Source organism: Trachinotus anak, unplaced genomic scaffold, assembly GCF_046630095.1.
Source record: "Trachinotus anak isolate AG129_WGS33_773 ecotype Australia unplaced genomic scaffold, CSIRO_AGI_Tana_v1 ptg000025l, whole genome shotgun sequence".
Classification (NCBI taxonomy): domain Eukaryota; kingdom Metazoa; phylum Chordata; class Actinopteri; order Carangiformes; family Carangidae; genus Trachinotus; species Trachinotus anak.
This window is the reverse complement of record NW_027273876.1, coordinates 4,100,266-4,115,000: the sequence shown is the minus strand read 5'-3', so window position 1 is coordinate 4,115,000 and position 14,735 is coordinate 4,100,266. Positions and strand designations below refer to the sequence as shown.

The 14,735-nt window shown below is 40.9% G+C and overlaps 3 protein-coding genes across 3 annotated transcripts; 1 reads left to right on the top strand and 2 right to left on the bottom strand.

Annotated features, from left to right (window-relative positions):
- Nucleotides 1-262: 262 nt before the first annotated feature.
- On the bottom strand, nucleotides 263-2,815 carry g6pc1a.2 (glucose-6-phosphatase catalytic subunit 1a, tandem duplicate 2). The gene is made up of 5 exons (XM_071462653.1): nucleotides 2,491-2,815; nucleotides 2,278-2,387; nucleotides 1,851-1,971; nucleotides 1,402-1,517; nucleotides 263-1,249 (listed from the first exon to the last, which is right to left on the bottom strand). Exons 1-5 carry the CDS (start codon nucleotides 2,721-2,723, stop codon nucleotides 747-749), a joined length of 1,083 nt encoding a protein of 360 aa, XP_071318754.1. The 5' UTR covers nucleotides 2,724-2,815; the 3' UTR covers nucleotides 263-746.
- Nucleotides 2,816-3,623: 808 nt separating this feature from the next.
- On the top strand, nucleotides 3,624-7,324 carry g6pc1a.1 (glucose-6-phosphatase catalytic subunit 1a, tandem duplicate 1). Its single transcript, XM_071462654.1, has 6 exons — nucleotides 3,624-4,386; nucleotides 4,482-4,591; nucleotides 5,103-5,208; nucleotides 5,335-5,450; nucleotides 5,766-6,473; nucleotides 6,512-7,324. The coding sequence occupies exons 1-5, from the start codon at nucleotides 4,169-4,171 to the stop codon at nucleotides 6,272-6,274; spliced, it is 1,059 nt and encodes a 352-aa protein (XP_071318755.1). The 5' UTR covers nucleotides 3,624-4,168; the 3' UTR covers nucleotides 6,275-6,473; nucleotides 6,512-7,324.
- A 2,041-nt stretch (nucleotides 7,325-9,365) lies between these two features.
- Nucleotides 9,366-14,703, bottom strand: psme3 (proteasome activator subunit 3). Its single transcript, XM_071462114.1, has 10 exons — nucleotides 14,546-14,703; nucleotides 12,847-12,879; nucleotides 12,672-12,734; nucleotides 12,194-12,298; nucleotides 12,033-12,081; nucleotides 11,645-11,763; nucleotides 11,255-11,391; nucleotides 11,042-11,096; nucleotides 10,226-10,312; nucleotides 9,366-10,116 (listed from the first exon to the last, which is right to left on the bottom strand). The coding sequence occupies exons 1-10, from the start codon at nucleotides 14,585-14,587 to the stop codon at nucleotides 10,036-10,038; spliced, it is 771 nt and encodes a 256-aa protein (XP_071318215.1). The 5' UTR covers nucleotides 14,588-14,703; the 3' UTR covers nucleotides 9,366-10,035.
- Nucleotides 14,704-14,735: the final 32 nt, after the last annotated feature.

Genomic DNA, 14,735 nt, shown 5'->3' with positions numbered 1-14,735 from the left:
GTAGTCAATACCACTGCGTAAACCAAAATTTAAAAAAAAAAAAAAATATATATATATATATATCAGGGCCAGTATGATGCCTAAGGAGTAAGTACAATAGTACATTTTGAATGCAGAACTTTCACTTGTAAGTATTTTTCGTTTGAGGTGCTGAGGGAGTGTTTACTACATGTGATTGTGGAGATAAATGCTGATTAATGGCTAAATCATCATGGTACAGTTCAGTGTTATTGTGCAGTGCAGTAAAATATGAACCAAGTCATTTAATTTTCAAGATTTTTATTAAAAATATTCAAAACTGTTTCAAAAATACTTTCTATAACATTCAAAAATACATTACTAGTACACTTGAAAGAACATATCAAAGCTGTGAGTCACTGTTAATGTCTTTAAAGGGAGGCTCAACACAGAAACTGCAAGCTAGCAGTCATGTGCTAGACTCGTGTTCATTCTTAGTCCTTTTCCAGGACTCTGAGACGATTGTAATTATCATATTTTTCTAAATTCAGAACAGGTCTTTGGAAGTGCGGCTGGGCGTCCTGGATAGTGCTTTCACTTAGTGTCACACAGTGCTCAGAGTTCAGTGTCCAAATGGCACCAATGACAAATTCCCATTGAGCTCTTCTGCTTCTCCTGAGGGTCAGTTAGACATACAAATGCAATAAGCACCAGAGGAAAGTTTTTTTATGATCAGGAAGAGACTCTGCACTTCCACTTCATTAGTCTTTATAATCTGAGTTCATTGCTCACACTCCCTTTTTGTTCTGCAGGCTCAGAGCTCCGTTCACACAGTAGGGGATGATGCTGACGGTGACCAGAGGCACGGTGGCGCTCTTGCAGAAGGACAGCAGGTAGAACAGGGCAGCGGTGTGCGTGGGAGGCTTGAAGGAGTCAAACAGGTGCAGCAGGAACAGAGAGCTGATGATGCACCCTGCCTTGACCAGCGTGCTGCTGCTCTTCTTGGTCTCAGTGTAGAGCGGTGAGTGCAGGCCCAGGCCCAGGCCAAACAGGGTGCCCATGTTCCGCAGGAGGCTGGCGAAGGGCGTGGTGTCCAGGTGGACCCACTCAGGCCTGACGCACCACTTCTGGGCTTTCTCCATGGTCCACAGCAGGTCCACGCCCACAGCTTTGAGCAGGAGGTAGAAGCCGACGGCGAAGGAGGTCAAGAAGAGGGTGGTGTAGAAGTACTTCTTCATGCTGGCGCTGTAGATCCACTGAGTTCTGTTGAAGGCTTCGGCGACGATCATACCTAAGAACAAAACACAATGAAAAGCCCAGGTCAATATCATGTGATTTCAGGGGTGGGGAAAAAGCTTCATACCTGACTGTTTTTCTTAGTCTATCCCTAATGGGCTACTCACTTATCCACTAAATTATGTATCGAAACACATCCACACTGACCTGTGATGACACCAGCAACAACCTGGTGGGGAAAGTGGGCGGCGATGAAGACCCTGGAGAGACAGACACACACCTGGACTCCCCAGAACAGTGTCCACAGAACGGCCTTCAGATACCTGCCCAAATACACATTTAAAGAAATTACAAATTCTGTGACATGGAAATGCAAGCCTCAGAAGATGCCATGCCTCAGAGCCAGCAAGTCTACATTTAAAAGCAATATAACAATTAACACAGTTATACTTTGCTTATCATGAGAACTTCAGCTGCCTGGACATCAAAACAACCCATGTACGTATAACCCCCTCTGCTTTCCACCCAACATTTCTCAGTCAATGATCAACTCCAGCTCAGGACAGATAGTGTATCCACAGTGATAAGCTCTGAGCGGCAGAAAATAGTAAACAACCCTGACATGTAGTGGCTTTTGTAGGCTCTTTCAGACTCACCACTGTTTGTTGGTGGAATTCTTGCTTCCATGCTTCTTCTTGGTGATCATGATGGCGAGGATGGAGGTCACCAGGGTGTAGTAGACGCCTGCAGCTCCCATAGCGTGTCCGGAGGGGCTGCCTGGACAACACAAACAGAGAGGGTAGAAATCAGTGGCTTATTCACTCAGGTAGAACTTAATCTTAGATGACAGCAGGCTGCATTGCTGCATTTATCAGTTCTGCTTAAATGTGTGAATGAATGAACAAAGACTTGTTTTTCTGTTACTACTATTAGAGATGGTGGTGAAAGTAATTAAGTATATTTTAGTATTGCACTTGTGCTGATCTGATAATTTATGTATGATCAGTCACGGATCAAATACTTGAACTTCTGCTACTTAAACTAAATTTAGCTTTTGTGCTTTTAGAGAAAGACATTTCTCACCTGGCCCAGTCTCACAGGTCATGGGGTACTGCTCGATGTGAGGGGGGACAGTGTTTGCATAATGAGCCGTCTCATGGACCCACCAGTAAGGCCTCTCCCCAAACAGGATCCTGGAGAACATAACAGAAACATGCACGTGGTTATAACCTAAAAAAAATGTCGAGAACATTTGATTTCACGTAATTTGCAAATTCAAAGATTTACTCGACTCACCATTTAAACACCAGGTTGAGCCAGTCCCCGATCACTGCCACCCAGATGAGCTTAATGCCCACTGAGGCCCGCAGGTGGAACCAAAGTGGGAAGAAGATGAAGAAAGTGTTCCTGAGGTCTGCTGCCCAGGACACCCAGAGAAACAAGCCCTGGGCACCCTGATAGTTGGTCTGCAGGTAGTGGGTGGTGCTCACCCCAAAGCCCTGCATGGCATCCATGACAGCGTTGAGCATCTTTGCCTTGAGCAGGGGGAGAAATCTCGATCTGGTGAAGAGTGAGTGAGTTAGACAAAAAAAGAGAAGGGACTGTTGCTGTCAGTGACACAGCTGGTTGGTTTTATACCAGAGGGACCCACCACCCAAACGCATGCTCACGCTGATCTTTGGACCTTGCACATGTGTAATAAAACAGTCGGGAGAGTTTGGGAGGTTTGTCACACAAACAAGGGGAGAGATAGCAGGAAAACAAAACGTCAATTGGTATCTTTCTCACTGAACTACTGTTCAGAGAGGAAGTCAGTTAACCAATGACAGTTTCACGATTGTGACCTAAATCAAATCGATCACACACAAACCAACAATTTGCAGAGTGGCATTTGCTTTTAATTGTGCTGCAGCTCATTTAAATCAGAATAAACAAAAACATTACTATTTGCTGATAAATCACATCATTCGCTGCTTTTAATGCCTTTTATCGCTGCAGCACTTCTTTTAACATGATTTATTCAAATATTTTTACTTTTTTTTCCTATTTTTTATGAATATCCAGGCCTCTGTAAAGCACTTCACCTTGTGTCTGAATGGTGCAATATAAATAAACTTATCTTGCCTTGCAATGTACTTTTGAATATCAGCTACACGTTCTCTTTATTTCTTAGAACGTACTCCACAGTGCTCAGGTTTAGATTAAAACTTACTATCAGGACATTTTTTTCCCATTCACGCAGCTGTAAAGTAATAATTTCTCAGTTATGTAATTGTTTTTTTTTTGATGATTTGGTGAAAACATCTTACTGTACAGAAAGATGGAGTAACCCATTTATAGGTTACATAAAGAGATCAATGATTAAATGATTGGGTCTTGGACTGAGTAGAAGCTGAGAAGATAAAACAGGAGATAAAAGAGAAAAAAGCAGATTGGCAGGTTGTAGGTTGAACACAAGTTTCTGCTCTGTTGTGACAAATATGTCTGGCAGAGAAACTCCCAGCAGACGAGCTCGTGTTGTATCTTGTTTTGTGGGACACGTTAGCGATAAGAGCGTCATCATTTCTCACATCAAGGGTCCCAAGATCAAGTAGGAGGAAAAATATGACTAAGTTTAACTCTACTGGTGTGACACAGAGACAAACTGTGAGCCAGGGTCAGTGGATTTCAAAAGGAACTGGCTGGGAGTGAGAGCAGCGCTACTTTATTTACATCGATCAAAAAAAAAGGTTTTCCCAGAAAGGCAGCTGATTTCTGTAATGATGGATTTTGGCTTCAGGGGCTTCAGGGGTGTAAAGGTTAAGGAACCTGTCTGTACTGTCCCAAAGACAAACAAATTTGCTAGCCTCGAGTAAAGTCCACTGAGGATCAGAGAGTGGCAGAGCAGAGGGGGGACTGCCTGAAAGAACTTGGCAGCAACCTAACCGACAGACTCAGTGCATCATCTTCAGGCAGAAGAGTGGGCTGCGATATCATGGATCTTCTCCACAGCTGGGGGGTTGAGCTGGCGGTCCACCTGCAGACCAGATACAGCAGGTACGAGGGCTTGTTTAGCCTGGCGTCCACAGTGGCCGATCTGCACACCACGTTCTTCTGGTTGTTCCCGATCTGGTTCCACCTGCGGAGGGACACGGGGCTCCGGCTCATCTGGGTGGCTGTGATTGGAGACTGGCTCAACTTGGTCCTGAAATGGTACTCTCTAGAAATATGACAGCGAAGTCGACCACAACAAACAAACAGAGAGACAGAAGGGTGGTAGTTTGAGTGTCTTGGTTTCTCCACGGCAGGGTTCTTTTTGGGGAGAGACCCTACTGGTGGGTTCACGAGACCCGGTTTTATGGAGCAGGTCCGGTCCCCTCTCTGCACCAGTTCCCCATCACGTGTGAGACCGGACCAGGTACAGTACACAACAGACCTGCAGTGGGTCACCTGGGATGACTGACCTTTCTTGAGGAACTGATTGCGTTTGTCAGAATGATTAGATTTAACTGGTGCCCTATTTCATTCATTTCCTGATAATATCTAAGGTGTTTGCCAAGTGCACACGGGCTCCTGTGAATGAATGATTATTATATTAGACGTGATAAATGGGTTATAAACTCCAGCTCCATTGGCCTTTTAATCTGCATAGATAAATTAAAGTATGTATTGTGTAACGTTTCCTTTTTGTCAATGGTTTGGTGAAATGTAGTGAAGTTATTGCAGTTTCTGCCTCTATCATTTAAAGAGAAATATTGCAGTTTTTACTTCACTACATTTTTATACCTCAATAATTACTAGTTACTTTTCAAATTAAGAGTTCACATATTAAACACATAATATAAATATTACAGATTAAACTACCCTACAGTATATACAATTAAAGCTGGAATGATTAGTTGATTAATCGATCTTGATAATCGTTTAAGGAAGTCCTTCGGGTCATGCTATGGGTGCAGCCGGTGTCTGGTATGTGATGGTCACGGCGTTACTCTCTATTGCAACAAAGAAGCGATGCCCCCCTTTACTGTACAGGTGAGCCTGTGGCGACACAGTCACTTCTTTTAAAAATGGCTCTCGGGAGTCAAATAAAAACCTTAATTCCACTGTCCTCTGCTCCTCTGTGCTCCTCCCTCACATTCAGTGTTGACTCTCTGTCAGGTTCTTGCAGACAGTCCTGTGGACGCTGATGGGCCTGGTAGAGCTGGTGGTCTGCATGTCGAGGGTCTACATGGCAGCCCACTTCCCACACCAGGTTATCGCTGGAGTCATTACAGGTTAAACAAGTCAAGACTGTTATTTGAATCATCTTCACAACAATGAAAAGTAGATTTTTGGAAAGGTTTGTTTATCTATTTATTTTGGATGATTTGACATTTTCATACAGATAAAACATTTTGAGTGTTCAGTGTTTTATGCTGCCACTAGAAATCCATTAGATTTCAGAGCGAAGTACTGTAACTTTATTGAAGAGCTGTAGATACTTTTCAGATGATTTTACAAACGAAATATGATCACTTGCCTAAAGCCATATACAGCAGCTCTAATGGCCCAACAGGAGTTTGATGGACCCTCGTCTGTTTTTGTGTCAGGTCTACTGGTAGCTGAGGTTGTCTCCAGGGAGAAATGGATCTACAGCGCCAGCATGAAGAGGTATGTCTTCACCACCCTCTTCTTGACCTCCTTCGCCGTCGGCTTCTACCTCCTGCTTAAAGCTGTGGGCGTGGACCTGCTGTGGACCATGGAGAAAGCCCAGAAGTGGTGCGTCAGGCCCGAGTGGGTCCACATGGACACCACGCCCTTCGCCAGCCTCCTGCGGAACATGGGCACCCTGTTTGGCCTGGGCCTGGGCCTGCACTCACCGCTCTACACCGAGACCAAGAAGAAGAGCACAGGTGCCGCCTTCAGGATGGGATGTATTATTATCTCTTTGTTCCTGCTTCAGCTGTTGGATGGATGGACATTTTCCTCTGAAAACTATGTGACTTTTTATTTCCTGTCTTTTGGAAAGAGTGCAGTTGCACTTTTAATCCCAACCACTCTGGTGCCTTGGGCTCTCTGCGGGATTTTCCAGGGAAAGAGTGAAGACAAGAAGTTGTGATTGAAGTCCAGCTTATAGTTGAGAGTCGATTATTAGTTAAATTTTCTATGTTTTCTAGGATTTTAGTCAACATCTGTGAAGTTATTATGCAGGCCTGGACATCAGTTCTTTAAAGGAATACCTACTGTAGTTTGGTAAATATATTTATTCACTTTCTCGTCAGAAGTTAAATGAAAAGATGGACACTGCTTTAATGTGTGTATGCCAAACATGAAGCTGCCGCCAGCAGCCGGTTAGCTTCGCTCGGGGTACAGTCAACAGGAGAAACAGCTTGGTGCTGTGTGACGGTAACAAAGTCCACCTCCAGCACCTGTGAAGGTTGTTAATTAACATGCTACGTCTTGATTGTTTAATTTTTACAAAAACAAAGTATAGAAACAACAATTGGTGGTTTTACAGGGGTTATGTGCTGGATTATATCTTGAGTAGAGTTGTGGCGTCTCCGCTAGCTTCCTTGTGAACTCACAGTAAAACCACAAATTGTCCTTTTTAAACTCATAGATCAAAACAAAAAAAGAAGAAGAAGAAAAAGAAAGCTAGCTCTTCCCCCGTTTCCAGTATTTATGCTAAGCTAAGCTAAATAGCTCCTGGGTCAGGCTCCATAGTGACACACAGACATGGGAGTAGCATCAATCTTTTCATCTAACTCATGACAGCAGATAAGTGTATTTCCCAAAATGTCAAACTATTTCTATATTAAAGAAATAGAATAAAATACATCTGCAGATATTTGTTCACTTTCATAACCTGTCAGACAGAGCAACCGCTGTCATTTCCCCACTGGAAGCCTAACTATGGTTGCTTATTTTTGTCTGTATTCAGCCTTGAAAGTCTTCCAGTGTGGACTATTTGTCTTGGACAACTGCCTTTTCTCTTAAGCTCTGCACATGTTGCAGGCTCCTCTGATGTCAACACAAATGCACCTGTAAAAAAAATATTTTTATACAAATGTAGTTAGCACCTCAGCAAACAGCTCAGTGATGGATACATGATAGAGGGAAAATAATGTTTTCAACTTAAATAAAAACTGTTTTTATAACCATAAAAGAAGTTGTTGTGCTTATTTTAGAAACGCTGTGCAGCCCTATCGGTTTTCTCCGAATGTCTCAGGCTGACACTGATTAATTCTCTGGCAGGAACAACCATTAAATATTAACTCGAGCATGCTCCTGTCACTCAGCAGTCCCACGAAGCGACGCTGCCTTTCACCACAACCAGAAGAGACATTGGAGGGTCAAGGGGCAGAGATTGTTGCAGACAACACGCGTGTCCCATAAGGCTTTAAAAGTAGTACATTGTTCAGGTGACATATCAAAGGAACTTCGGATATATGGTAGAGATCAGCAGGATTGCGTATTATGACAGACACACCTTGTTGTTGTATTTGTGTGTGCTTTGGCATGTTTTCATCTTATTTTACAAATCTGTACACAGCACAGTAGACAGGGTCAAGGTGAGAGGGAAATGTGGGACCATTTGATGACATAATAACTGTGGTCGTGAGAGACTTCACACCAGCAAATCTCCCGTCTACTTTTGAACCATCTTATCTCTGAGGACCCCCCTTAACTCTTTTCCGGTGCTTATCTCGTGAAGCTGTATCTATATGGTGCTGGTCTATATGGGCTGGCTGCATGGTGAGTGAGTACGACAGACGCAGGAGAGGGGAGGGAGGTGAGGGGAGGTGTGGGAGTCAGAGGGAACAGACGCTACAACTGCGTCAGGAACATTGAGCAACGACACGCTGTTTACATCAGCTCACATTTACGACAGTGAGCTCAAACTGGTTGTTTTCCACAGGTACGATGTACAGATGTTATTCAGACTGTAGGCCCCAACAGATCTGACCATAAAATATATTCAGAATATAATTTATTCTGTCCGCATGGACAGATGACTGAATGTGCAATCACATGACTACAAATAGATGCAAATTGACCACAAAGTGACGCAAAACGTCAAAAAGAAATAAAGTGACAAAAAAGAGACAGAAAACATCCACAAAGAGATGCAAAACAGCTAGAAGCATAAAGACAAACACCAAAAGAGAAATTTCCCCTCTTAACTTCTCAAATGGTTTCAGATAAATAATCTTTTGAGGCTGAGGGTAATACAAATTTCCAATATTTGACAAAAGAAAAGGACAGAAGTTTGAAAATTTGTGATGCAGAATTTTGTTTTTTTTCTTATTCCTCTCCCATTCATCATCTCACGACCCTTCACTTTTATCTTGTGACCCTTTGGAGGGGCCCAACCCCTAGTTTGGCAACTACTGTATCTCAAGCAGATAAAGCAGCTACAGCAGTAAAATGCTACTTGCACATTGATGCACCCGTCAACAGTCTAATCTAATAACATCATGTTTATTTAAGTATAAAACAGGCCTTTTCTCTGTGGATTGATCACTTTTGATATATGAAGCTCATTATGTTGAGAACACTGAGGTGCTTTTAGTTGTAATGGAGGATTTCTATATTGAATAAGTGATTTTTGTTTCAGTATAGGATCTGAGTACTTTCTCCAGCACTGACACAGGGTCAGGAAACACAGCACCTATTGTTTTATGACTCAGCTCTTACTGATGTGACATAACATTTAGTTTAATATGAATGGAAGTGACTTTGAACATACAGTACAAAGTGAAGAGTCAGTCAGTTTAACCCAATGACAGTCGTTGGGTTAAACTTTGATCAATGAAAATGAAACATTAATGCAATTTTAAGTTATTCTTTTCTTTGTTGAAAGAAAAATGTGTATTCTGTGCAGAGCAAATTGCATATATGAAAATTTCAATATTTAAAAGAAATCAAATATATCTGCATATTGTGGCCATTATATATCTTTTGTTTTTTCTTTGTTCCAGCTGTTAAAGGTCTGCCGAGGTAAAAAAGTGGTGGGTACATGTCACAGTGACATCTGCAGGTGAAGAGAAAACACAGCTATCCAATCAGTTCTGCCGCATTGTTCCTTAACACAAAGCTGTGCGTGTGTATGGGCAAATTGATATGTGCATAACAGAAATCCTACTAACTTTCCTTTCTGACATTCATTAATTATTTACAACCACAAAAATGCCAAAATATTCAACATCTTTATCAAAAAATGTTTTATTCAATAGAATCAATGCCTCAACAGAAGAGATGCTTTGGTGACTTATGTATTTTCACTGAAAACCAATAAGCCTGTGGACCTAAAACCTGCTTGATAAGCATAATTGTACAACTACACTGTGAAATGTACAATGAAAAAAAAACCAAAAAAAAAAAAAACCCAAAGCTTTTGTGTTGCATCTCCAACAACCACCCACCAGAAGATGCAGGAGTCTTCTGGAAGAAAAAGAAAGAAAAACACAACTAACCAACATTCGCTGAAGCAGTGGGCATGAAACATGAATTTTTCTTAAGAGCTATAAATGATGCAATTTCACAAAGATCTGAGGACAAAATGTTTAATTAAAATTAAAAAATACATAGCGCTTTTTGTTGTCTATAATCTATCTCCCCCTCTTCTGAGAGAATGTTTGTCTTCAAAGGGCTTAAAACAAGAAAAAATATTTTACAATTAAAACAAAAACATGTGCATCATGTCCATCTATGGAAGCTATGTTTTTGTACAGGGCTGTGATGATTGTATTGAAGTAGGTGAATGTCTAGTTGTAGTCTGAGGACAAGGGCCAGGCTACTGTAGCTCAACAGGCATGGCAGGGAGACAGTGGGGCGGAGATGAGGGTGGGGTCGGAGACTGAGATGGCTGGATGAACATCAGTACAATGCATCAGCGTTACTGCTTCGAGGCCTCTTGATCTTCTCAATGTTCTTCAGGATCATGTCATGTAACGTTACCTTCATAAAAAAAACAAACAAAAATAAGTATGATCATGAGGGCAAAAGTGAAATATTTCAGATAACATGTCAGCTGTAGGTTTTTATAAGATGGAGGAAGAAAACGTACGTATTGATTTCTGAGCTCCGAAACTATGATCTTCAGACTGATGTATTCCTTCTCGTCAATCTCGGTTACTGTGCGCCGATAGTCCTCCTAAAAAATAAATAAAACAGTTGATTCGACATGTTTATATTTGCCAGCCAGTCTCACACAGTAAACAGTTATTTAACATACAACAGAAACACTAGATTCTGAATGTCTGACCTATAGTCAAGTAGGAAGGTAAAACACCTCAATTACTTACATGGAAGAAAAATGAGCTCAATGAAAGCAGTGCATTTGTTATCAGAGGGTGATGTTAGTTTTCTTTTTCCAGTAATGGCTGTGTACTGTAATAAGTAGTAAACAGGAGACTGCACTGCTGTGAAGTGCATTTTCAATACATTGAGTCAAAGCTACATGTTCAAGTGATATGTAGTGTAAATAAAAACTCATGAACTGTCATACAAATATTGACCATGATGCTAAACTGAATGGGTCCACAGAGGATGGTACATTTATATTGAGTTTGAGGCTTTTGGATAATGGATTTATTAGTTATTTTACTGTAGCAAATTGCACAATCATATGAACACTTATTGCAGCACTTGTGAACAAGAGTATTACAGATTTAATAAAGATTAAGTATTAAATAAGCAAGGTGCTGTAATGCTTTGGCCAAAGTCTTGAAGGGTCACTAGAGGTTTTGCAAACCAACTGAATTCACTGCTTGTTTTTTTTTTTTTTGTATAAATGTTGCATAGACTTTTTACTGCATTCTGTGTTTTGCACTCAGTATTTTTCAAGTTTGTGCTTTGATAATTCTTAGAAATGTTCACTTACCACATGTGGATATTTAGCTATTTTTGAAACCAGCTTTGCCCTTGTGATGTAGTATCTAGAAGTAAAGAAGACAGAGTTTTGGCTGCGAAACTTAAATCACTGTTACAAATTACAATGACAGACACATAAAACAAACAGAACTCAGTGTAGCTGCTATGGGCCCTTCTCTGGCACCAGTTTCATGCTTTCTAATGTATTGTAATGTAATGTAACCTTGATATCTGGTCGAGGTAAGATGCTGCCTCCCCTTCAACTGTTCTGAGTTCAGCTACCGTCTCCTCCTGGATCGACACTCCAAAGTTGTTGCCATCCTCTATCCTTGGGATGAGCAGCTGAACCCACATTTTGACCTGTAGAAGAAAAGAAAAGTGCTGAGAAGAAGGAGAACGCAGCAGCTGGAAAGCGATGAGTTGATGTACAGTAAATGTGTAGAAAACTGTACTGTTTCCTCTGTACCATCAAAAACTCTCCACTTTTTCTTTTTACACATTTTCAGCTGTGACACCAGTTTATAACTTGGCTCTCGATCCTGAAAGCAACTTCACTTCACTAAGATAAACCACTGATGCTGGAGTATGGTGCTTGGTAAAAGACATTACTTACTGTGTTACATTTCTCTATGAGCGTCCTGATCTCTGGCTTGACTTTTTCAATGAGATCGACAAGGTTTGCGTTGCTCTTCATCATCCCACCAGGCATGACGTAGACCTTGGTGCCAGTCACTGGGAGACAGGGAACAAGAGAAAGATGGGTAACCCTAACCCTAACCCTAACCCTAACATATAAGGGCCAGGAAATGATATGTATAGAGGTTGTCACACAATCTTTCCTGAAGTGAAACAAAAAGACCAATTTAAATTTAAAATTTAAATCAATATCTTTGATTTTGGAATTTAATTCGAATTTTGTCTGTCTATCCAGAAAAAATGTTAAACAACTTGGATTCTATTGTTTCAAGTCTATTTTACCTACTTAATAGATTTATACTCACCCTTGTCCTCCCCACCTCCATCCTCCAGCTTTCTCTTTTTGGCATTTTGCTGTGAAACGAGATGATAAAACAGGATCAGGCTCCATTTCTCACCTCTGCGCTACACTCACAGGAGTTATAAGGACTGAGGATTTAATTAAGGTCTAAAAATGGAGCCTCACCGCTTCTAGTCCGTCATGCAGGTTTGAGAGCAGGATGGGGTCTGGCACCGTCAGATTTATCTCTGAATGTATCTCCTTCAGTTCAGTGATGTTTATGATTGGATCCTGTATAACAAAAATGATACAAGCTGAGCTATGTTCTCTACAAATTATGCTTTGTTATGTGACAGGATTAGGTTTGGGTAATATAATGATATCTACTGTGAGACTATACAAATGTGTTAACTGTCAGAACCTTCAGCCAATTATCAAAATAGTTGCCAATTCGTTTTCTCTCAATTGACTAATTGAATAATCATTGCAGTTGCATTGCTGTTAACTATCCATGAACAGTTTCTCCACTGATTTCTCCACTGAAAGTCTATGGTGTATAAAAACAATCTAGTAGAATTCTATTCATATCACCCACTCCTAACCAAGATGTACACAGATCTGAGACTACACAATGTGAATTTAGCTAAAAGAACACATCACTGACCTTTAGGAAGTGATCAAGTTCCAGTAACTTATTAGGGAAAAAATTCGCAACTAGGTCCTCTGCCTGAAAGAAATACAAACTTGTAATTGAGTGTTGATTGAAAACCAAACAGTTTTGTTTATAATGTGTCTAACAGTACTGACAAAATATTCTTTACCAGTGGACCGATACTTACTTCTGCAGTGATACGTTCCCTGAATGCATCAACCTGCAAACACATGAGACAAGAGTCCAAACATCAGATTGGCTGAAACCATGGCCAAATGAATCTGTTCAGGGGTGCCTTAAAGAGCAGATGTACTGAAATTTGAATATGTACGCCGCTGCCTCCAAGTTCCCATTAAGTATAACAATTAATGTCTTTGTTTTCATTCATATTACCTAAAAGTAACTCATTTAGGAAAATGCTCCACGTGAGGACAATACAAACTAAAATTATAAAGGTCTTAAAACTAGAGTTTCACACAGGGGCCCTGAATAAGAGGCCAGATAAATAGCTAATAATGCAATGCATCTTACTTTATTGGTGCAAAAAACTTAACACATTTGTAACTAATGAAATTGTCTAAAGCAGTGGAAATAGATGAACCTGGGCTTTTTGGGGGGCCACTTAGGCAGTTGCCCACTTTGCCCAGTTGGTAATCGAGCCTTGGCTGAAACAGAGCATGTGCAAAGACACTCATTTTTCCTTGATAAGCACATTTACAGGCTTTTAAGTCAATTTGACTTCAATGGGATTTATTCTAGGCCAAGTGATCTTCTTGGGCTTTACAAAACCAAACATGGTATATGTGCCCCTACCATTCCCACCGAATTATAGAAACAGTAATAATAAGAAACAAGATACATGATGAAAACAATTACAACGGACATAAATCAGTTAAGAAAAAGCCAAGAGAGTCTTAAGAGGAAAAGAGGATGCTGAGTTTGCCCCTCTTAAATCCTCAGAAAGAGAGTTCCACAGGTGAGGGGCCTAGACAGCCCAGGGGCCAGTCACCTTAAGTGACAGGCTGAGCTTTTGGAACCGTTAGCTGGGTCCCACCAGAGGATCTCAAGCAGTGATCAGGCTCATACAGAGTTAACAGATAAACAGAAACCTGACCATTAAAGATCTTAAAAACAAGCAGTACAATAAATTGTTAAACTCACAGCTAACCTGGGGCATTATGTAATGGTTGAAACTTTCAAAGGTTGGTTATTTCACACAAAAGTCAGTGAATGTTTATAAAGTGTGGAGCCATTTTCAATCCTGAATAACTGCTTCTACTACTATTTTATTAGTTATTGTTTTATTTACTTATGCATTTAATCTCTCCAAACTATTAATTATTTGTGTATTTATAGTACCACATGATTTGTGTTTTTGGTAACTTTCATATACAATATTGTTGGTCATTCTGAGCTGTAGGTTGATATGCGTTTGTGCGTGCAGAATTAAGTTGTATGTTTATGAGTATCTTATATTAACAGTTAAAATGTAACTAGTGCAAGACCTGTATTGGTACCGTTAGTCGATAAATAAACATCCGAGGGAAACAGATTAGAATCTGTAACTTGACGCCGTTACAGTAGGCTAACTTGGTAGCTAAGGCCTTCATTTGTGCATGTGGTCAAGCGAAAGCAGCTGTTATTTACACACACAGTGGCATAAAGCTAACTTTTCCTCACACCTCATGAAGCTTAACGTCACTGTGAGACAGCACCTGTTGGAAGGTTTGACAGGTGTATTTTAACAGGCGGGAAACCGGCCGGTAAGCCGCCGTTAGCTATAGCATGTCATGCTACAAAATGTGGCTAATATGCTAGCGAGCAAATGCAAACAACAATAACACGTCGTATAAGCTTAACTGGAGTTCCCGGGAGTCAAATCTTACCTTGGTTTTGATTTCATTGTCCACCTTGAGGAGTGAAGACATCTTATGTGGTCAAACAGGCGAAGAGCGATTGTCCCAACAGCATTAAACTCACCTGTAAACGTGTGGCTTGTTACTTGTCAGCCACACTTGTGCGAGCTTAAAGATGACGACACTGACATGCGACATGACGCGGTGCTTTCACTGCGCA

Excerpts from the sequence above, each read along its gene's own strand:
- psme3 (XM_071462114.1), bottom strand. The coding sequence starts at position 14,587 with ATGTCTTCACTCCTCAAGGTGGACAATGAAATCAAAACCAAG. Across the intron at positions 12,735-12,846 it reads GGGAACGTATCACTGCAGAA|GCAGAGGACCTAGTTGCGAA; the intron begins GTAAGTATCGGT and ends TATTTCTTTCAG. Across the intron at positions 12,082-12,193 it reads TGCATGACGGACTAGAAGCG|CAAAATGCCAAAAAGAGAAA; the intron begins GTGAGGCTCCAT and ends CTCGTTTCACAG.
- g6pc1a.2 (XM_071462653.1), bottom strand. The coding sequence starts at position 2,723 with ATGCTCAACGCTGTCATGGATGCCATGCAGGGCTTTGGGGTGAGCACC. Across the intron at positions 1,972-2,277 it reads GACCTGTGAGACTGGGCCAG|GCAGCCCCTCCGGACACGCT; the intron begins GTGAGAAATGTC and ends TGTGTTGTCCAG. Across the intron at positions 1,250-1,401 it reads TGTTGCTGGTGTCATCACAG|GTATGATCGTCGCCGAAGCC; the intron begins GTCAGTGTGGAT and ends TTTTGTTCTTAG.
- g6pc1a.1 (XM_071462654.1), top strand. The coding sequence starts at position 4,169 with ATGGATCTTCTCCACAGCTGGGGGGTTGAGCTGGCGGTCCACCTGCAG. Across the intron at positions 4,592-5,102 it reads CACGTGTGAGACCGGACCAG|GAAGTCCTTCGGGTCATGCT; the intron begins GTACAGTACACA and ends TAATCGTTTAAG. Across the intron at positions 5,451-5,765 it reads TATCGCTGGAGTCATTACAG|GTCTACTGGTAGCTGAGGTT; the intron begins GTTAAACAAGTC and ends TTTTTGTGTCAG.